Here is a 7,418-nt window from a genome sequence, read left to right as displayed (position 1 = left end):
GTCCCGTAGAGGTTTGGCAAGAATATGTCAAGGTAAATTTTCAATTTTTTTAACTAATATTAATCAACGTCACCATATTTGTAAGCATTTTTTTTCGGACTGCCAAATATTAATATATTATTCTTTTGCATTACCAGCAAAACCTACTGGCGCAACAATTCTACCACAAGGGACTTCCTTACAAGGAGCTTTATGAAATCATATTTGAGAAGCAAACTACCACTGGGAGATATGCGTACACATCTACATCTCAACCATTGGAGACCTCAACTTATTCCAATCGGGGCGCGATTGCCATGGATGATAACGACTTTGAACCTGATCCAGATCGGACGACAGAGGAAAGATGGGAAAACATATCTGGCCATGGAAGAGCGAGAAATATGAGGACCAGAAGTGGCCCGAGAGGCCGGGACAATCACTTACAGATGTCATTGGTAGATTGACGGACGAGCTTGTGGAGAGGCGGAGTATGGGTTCGAGGGCTAGCAATCGCAGTGGAGATGAAAGGGACGAATAGAACACCAATGGTCCATCTGATCCGTTTTCCTTGAGCAATTGGATTGACATCATGACGGCCATGTAAGTACCCACAGAGTTTTACATGCTGGTTGTCAAGTACTTATATCAAAATCCAGGTTGGCAGGAGATATTTTTGAAACTCTCGCCCGAGGAAAAGGCTAATTGGATTTATAACGACTTTCGCAATTTGTAGATGACATTGTATGTCCTAAGTGTTTGCCAACACTTTTGTATGTGTCAGTGGGCACTTGTGCTTTTATGGCTAAACCAAACTTTTGTTCAGCACCTTGATTTGAAAATGTCCCCAAATGTGTGCTACTATATGAACTTATTAATTGTGCTACTGTTTTATATGAGAATACATGTTTCATATGAGTTTTGGATTGTCATTTAGAATTAAATATTGACTGTTATATTTTGCTAAGTAGTACAACAACTGTTAATTGTTGATCAATGTTTTGCAAATGTGCAGGTTTAAATGGCATCATCTAGCTGTACAGGAAGAAGACGGCGTTCGAAAGATGACGAAGAAGAAGTACTGACAGATATAGCCATTGCACTCTGCAGTGTCGCCACATTAGAAACAACTGGACGTCAACTACAACATACATCCATATCAACTGGTCATGAGTACATGTTGGAAGTACTCAATGGTCATGCTGACCGGATCTTTGACAAGTGCCACATGGACAAAGTCTGTTTTACATACTTATGTGACATTTTGGCACAGCAAGACAAATTGCGACCAACCAAGAAGACGAGTTTGGAAGAACAAGTTATGATATTTCTAACAAGCGTTGGTAAAAACGAGACAATCAGAATGATGATGGAGGATTTCCAACATTCGAGTGAGACGATCTCCAGATATGTTAGCGCAGTTTGCAAGGTGATATGTGAGTTGAAGACAAAGTTTATCAGACCACCCGACTTCAGTGATGTTCCATGGGAAATATCAGCCAACCGAAAATATTACCCTTTCTTTAAGGTACTAGTTCATTATGTTTTCTATTAGTGGATAGTTAAGTTCATTGTGTTATTAATGTTGATAGTCGGTTGATATGAGTAAAATTCAATTTTGATGATAGGACTGTATTGGAGCCATTGATAGCACACATGTATACGCTTTAGTTCCACATGAATTTGGTGATAGGTACCGGAATCGCAAAGGAACGTTATCACAGAATGTAATGGCTGTATGTGACTTTAGGATGATGTTCACTTATGTCACTACTGGATGAGAAGGATCTACACATGATTCAAGAGTTTTAAATTCAATTCTTGATGATCCTAATTCTGGATTCCCACATCCTTCACTAGGTATAAGTATTTTCTTGACATATTATAGCATATTTGCTCCACTGTTGAGGCCTTGTAATTCAAATAACATGTCTGATTTTATTACAAGGAAATACTATTTGGTTGATGCGGTTTATCCAAATAGAGAAGGGTTCCTTGCCCCTCATAGGCGAGTGGCTTACCATATTTCTGATCACTGCCGTAACCCAAGGGGGCCACAAGAATTGTTTAACTACAGACATGCTTCACTACGCAATGTTGTTGACGGAACCTTTGGTGTTTTGAAAAGACAGTTCTGTATTCTCAATGGAATGAACAATTACCCGTTGGACAAACAAGGGAAGATTGTTATGGTATGTGTGTACTTCATAATTTAATCAGAATGTACAATATGGAGGACCCTATCTTCGAACAGTATACTGAAAATATAGGTAATGAGCAAGTATATTGTGATTGTCAAAACAAGGCTGATGATGGCCAAAATAGAGAATGACTGAGTTAACTGCAACAAGGTACTATAGACAACATGACGACTGTACGGCATAACATAACGAATGCACTGTGGGCAACACATATGACCATGTCGTAGTTGTTAATGGAGTATACGTGTAAGGACGATTGTAAGGGTTGATAATTAGTATTTTTGTCATATGTATTAATGTGATGTTTTTAAACAGTTGGATTAGTACTTGAAATTAATATAGGTTTTTGTTTTTTAATATTTACTGGTTATGAAATTACCAATAAAATGTTTAATATTATTAAAATGTAAATTGATAAATTTTAAGGTTATAATAATGCATTATTTTAACAAAATGTACCAAAATATTATATTAATAAATCATTTATAAAAAAATACATCAATCAAATATTTAACACAAATAATAATGTTAAAATATTTTACCAAACATATATTCTTTAAATCATATTCTTGTAATAATAACTCTACTTAATTATCCAATATTATTCTTAAAATTTTATCTAAAATAATAAAACAAACGAAGCTATTATACCAGGGGTGGAACTTGTCATTTCGCTCATCTTGATGAGAATATGTCGTTTGCTCTACGTGTTTTTATGTTTAGGTTAGATTCTCACTGTGTCTCTGTCAGCATTTAAGAAGATTTTTAATTGTATTAATTTTTTGGGCCCTACATCTGCAGGTGGAAGCTTTTATTTGTCCTCCAGTAATAATAAAATGAAGGCTCGTCACATAATTTCTCCAGCATTTTCTTCCAGTATAGAAAGTGAAGAAATCGATTTACAAGGAAGCTCCCAGATCTAGACGGCTAGAAGAGGCTATCATTCTCAAACAACTTAACAAGTAAGTGACTGATACTTTCCACACCATATGTTAAATATTTTATTGTAGTTATATCATAAACTTAGGGCATGTTTGATTTGTGGATTAGAAATTGATAGAATGAAAGTACTATGAATAAGTAAAATGAGATTACTTTCTTTGTTTATATTGAAGAATTTTGATGAAAAAGAAAATAATTTGTTGCTTTTAGACAAAAATGTCTTTCATTTAATTTATGTAATAAATATAATTTTATTTTTTGTTTAAATATAAAATTTCAAAATTAAAAAAACTAAAAACTAAAAAAAAAAAAAATTTCAAACCAGTCAACACCGGTCAAAGTCACCAGCCCGCCAGTTTCCATCTCACTGTTGGTGTCACCGCCAATGTGTGAATGATCAGAGACAACCGATCTGTCGATTTGAGCGAATTCTACTGTCGAAGACTGGTAACGTGAGGTCACATGCAATTGTCGTGATGGAGAACTATCGAACATGATGTCACTATGCTAGTCTTTGGTGGTCAAGATCTGCCTAGATTGCAGATCTCTGGCCTCTGATCCGTGATGTGCCGACAATGACACCGACAACCTGATAGACACATCTTTTATTAGATTACTAATTTAATTATGATTATGCATATATAATTATTTTACAATTTTCATTTGCTTTTAGGTTTTTTTGAGGTTTTGTATAAGCTGCTTTTGGTTTTAAATGGAGAAAATAAAAATAAGGGCACGTGTTGTGAAAACAATTAAAACGGGACACTAGTTCAAAAAGATAAAAATATGACACTTAACGGTTTACGACCGTTTAATATAACTTCAAAAATAGTATGCATGAAAATCTATTCGATTATATAATATAAAAAGGCAAAAGATATATTAAAAAAATATTAATAACCATTAAGAGATAAGCATGTGTTAAAAGCCCCAACACATAAGAAAAGAACCCAAAAAAAAAAAAAAAAAACTCATCAAGAGATAAAAAGGTAAGTCTAACATTTTATTTTGCCTAATTTTTTCCATGTTGTTTGGCTAAAAAAATGAGGTTTTTTTATTTTTTTTTTTTTATAATAGACATTGATAATCGATTTAAAATATGAAAAAAAAAAAAAAAAGTGATTTATTTAGGCTCACTCCTACATGTAAAGAAACATGTCAAATTCTATGTTAAAAAAGTTCAGTAATTTTCATCAAAAACTAATACTTAATCTGTGTATTACATTGCACAATCTATAAAATAATTAAATATAAAATCTCAAAATCTTTATAAAAATTACATTTCATGATATAATTTTTTAAATAAAAAATTGGAGAGCCTTAGACATGCTAAAATACAACATAATTTGCAAATCAATGCAAAATCAATTAATTGAAATAGTTTTTTAATTTTAATTTTTAGAATTTTTATAATAAAAAAGGTAATTGTTATTTATATATTTTGAAAGCCATATAACATGGTCAATATCTTAAAATATAATCAATGAGGGTATAATAAACTTTTCAATATTATAATCACTTTTTTATTAAATAACACGGTCTTATATAGTTATTAGTTAAGTGTTATTTTCTTTGTCTTTTTGAAAACTTATGTCCCTTTTAATTACTTTTATAAACATGTGTCCTCATTTTTGTTCTCCCAGTTTTAAAAATTGCTAAAATCTATTCTTGAAAATCCTTTATAAAATTCATTATTTTTATTGTATATTGTTTATAAGTATCGCATTAAGCTAACATTAGGGTATTTACAACAATTTGTTTTAATTTAGCAATTGATTGTCAATTGTCTTAAAAAAAAAATAAAAATAAAAAAAATAAAAAAAAAAAAAAATTGTATCCTTCCTGAGTGTGTTTCTTTTCAGGTATTTTGTTTTGTTTGTAGTTTTTAGTTTACATTTGGCCACTTGTGCCACAATTTATTACCTAGCTTCACCCTATGATCATTGAATAGTTTTGTGATGGTAATCTGTATGAGAAATGTGCTAAATTTAATTAAAGAAAAGTTCAAAATATAGTAAGAAAAGCCAACTCTTTTCAGCACCACAAGAATATCAATATTTAAAAAATATAGTACAATAAGCTCATTAACAATGTAATAAAAAATGATATACTCCAAATTTTATAATGTAAGGTGTGAAAACTAAAACTCATATAAGAGATAACACTTATTATGATTCTTTTAGAATTCTTTATTTATTTTTTATTTTTTATTTTTTATAGTTGCTGTGATTTGTTATTAGTTGAAAATCAATACTGTATAATACACAGTAATACCAAACTTATGAGCTGAGTAAATAACCCTCCACTATACAAACGGCACCAATTTACTAATTTATTTATTTAACTTATAGTTTATTTATGTTTTGAATTTATTTTCATTTAGTTCAACCACTTAATATCCGGGATTTCTCACATACACACATATATATACACAAATTCGATTCATAGTTGTTAGGATTTTTCATTTGCTATTTTAACATAATAACTTTGCTATTTATGATAATTCTAATATAATGCTGGCAATAGGATAAGAGAAGGCGATGGCTAATGGAACAAGTGATGGTTTATCGATTTGTATTGACGATATTGTTAAACGGCTAAAAGGTCTAACTCCAACATCCACTGATGGCAATATATTTAAAGTACCTGAACATCTACGCTCCGTGAATCCGAATGCTTATGATCCATTCATAATTGCAATTGGCCCTTATCACCGAGATAAGAAAGACTTTTCGATGATGGAAGACCACAAAATGCGGTTTTTGAAACACTTTCTCGAACGAAGAAGTGAACGGGAAGAAGATGTGAAAAAGTATGTCGAAGCCTTGAGGGCTCTGGAAAGAGAAGCTCGTAATCATTATGCAGATCGTGCTGCAGATATAATATCTGATGAATTTCTTAAAATGATGTTGCTTGATGGTTGCTTCATCCTTATGCTACTTCACAGGTTTAAGGAAAAGCTGATGCCACGGACAGACAGTAATGATAACCAAGAAAGAGGCAATTTATTTTCGGGTTTGATCATCAAGAGATTGGGCCGTGATTTGTTATTAGTTGAAAATCAACTCCCCTTCTGTGTTCTTCAAAAGTTGTTTAGCATGATTGATAGAGAAGGGAACAGTAGTCTCGAGGATATGATTTTGCATTTCTTCTCTTATTCTGTGTTTCCCGATCCACGGCTCTCGAAAATTTATTCTGAAAGCGACAGGAAAGGTTCATCAGAAACGAAGCATCTATTAAGCTTTATACGTGATAAATGGCTTCTACGCTGTCCTCAGAAAGTTAGTGGAGGGAATGATAGCGCAAAAGAAATTTGTTGGGGGTCCATAAGTTGCGGCAATTATTCGGGGTCCATAAATTGTGGCACTGGGCCGATCAAACCTCAACCATCTCAAAACAATAGGAAAGATTTGAAGTTCATGCGTTGCGCCACAGAGCTTAAGGAGGCAGGAGTCAAGTTTAGAAAAGGTAAGGAAGATAGCTTGTTTGCTATTAAGTTTAAAAATGGAGTAATGGAAATCCCACGATTAGAAATTAGAGGAGAAACCGAGTCTATCTTCCGAAATCTCATTGTCTATGAGAATTACTTTACAAATGAGATTAATACTAAGAGTGGACATGTCATCAGTGATGAGATTAATACTAAGAGTAGACATGTCATCAGTGATTATATGAAATTCATGGACTGCCTCATCAACTCTCAAAATGATGTGGAATTACTTTGTCAGTGCAATATTCTCCATAATTGTTTGGGCGATGATAAAACGGTTGCGAACATGTTTAATAGCATTGGTGATTTTGTCACGCTTTCCCCTGACAATTATTATTTCGATATATTCATCAAGGTGAACGAGCATTGTGGCCAAAAGCGTCACAAATGGATAGCACACTTAAGGCACAAATATTTTTACAGTCCATGGGCTTTCATTTCCTTCTTTGTTGCTGTTCTGTTGCTTCTGTTTACCTTGACTCAAACTGTGTATTCTGCTCTCGCTTATTATAAATAAATGGCAAGTCCTCCAAATATTGAGGTCCCTAAGCGGTAGTAGTGTTAGTGTATGCTATAGGAATCAATTGTGTTGTCGGTTCCAAGACATTTAATTTTATAAATATTTTATTAATAAAAGAAAGAGTTATGATTTTACATATTTTTATTGTTTTATTTATATTATTTATAATGCATATGAAATGTTCGGATAATACGGATCTTCAGAATATCAAATCATTGAAGCATTTCCTAAGTAAGTAATGTTAACTGGGCAACAACATTGTATACTAGGCAATAGACATGTTGAG

The 7,418-nt window shown here is 32.6% G+C and overlaps 2 protein-coding genes across 2 annotated transcripts; both read left to right on the top strand.

The window, feature by feature from the left end:
• Positions 1–1,000: 1,000 nt before the first annotated feature.
• Positions 1,001–1,760, top strand: LOC116108202. Its single transcript, XM_031394470.1, has 2 exons — positions 1,001–1,408; positions 1,608–1,760. The coding sequence occupies exons 1-2, from the start codon at positions 1,001–1,003 to the stop codon at positions 1,758–1,760; spliced, it is 561 nt and encodes a 186-aa protein (XP_031250330.1).
• A 3,870-nt stretch (positions 1,761–5,630) lies between these two features.
• Positions 5,631–7,146, top strand: LOC116108200 (UPF0481 protein At3g47200-like). The gene has a single exon (XM_031394469.1). The coding sequence runs from the start codon at positions 5,663–5,665 to the stop codon at positions 7,127–7,129; it is 1,467 nt and encodes a 488-aa protein (XP_031250329.1). The 5' UTR covers positions 5,631–5,662; the 3' UTR covers positions 7,130–7,146.
• The last annotated feature ends 272 nt before the right edge of the window (positions 7,147–7,418 follow it).

This window comes from Pistacia vera, unplaced genomic scaffold, assembly GCF_008641045.1.
Source record: "Pistacia vera cultivar Batoury unplaced genomic scaffold, PisVer_v2 Contig557, whole genome shotgun sequence".
Taxonomy (NCBI): domain Eukaryota; kingdom Viridiplantae; phylum Streptophyta; class Magnoliopsida; order Sapindales; family Anacardiaceae; genus Pistacia; species Pistacia vera.
The sequence above is the reverse complement of the archived record's forward strand: the minus strand, read 5'-3'. Positions and strand labels throughout refer to the sequence as shown.

Bases quoted from the DNA above. Each gene is read 5' to 3' on its own strand.
- LOC116108202 (XM_031394470.1), top strand. From the start codon at position 1,001: ATGGCATCATCTAGCTGTACAGGAAGAAGACGGCGTTCGAAAGATGAC. The intron at 1,409-1,607 runs GTGATATGTGAG...TTTTGATGATAG, and splicing joins ATGTTAGCGCAGTTTGCAAG to GACTGTATTGGAGCCATTGA.
- LOC116108200 (XM_031394469.1), top strand. From the start codon at position 5,663: ATGGCTAATGGAACAAGTGATGGTTTATCGATTTGTATTGACGATATT.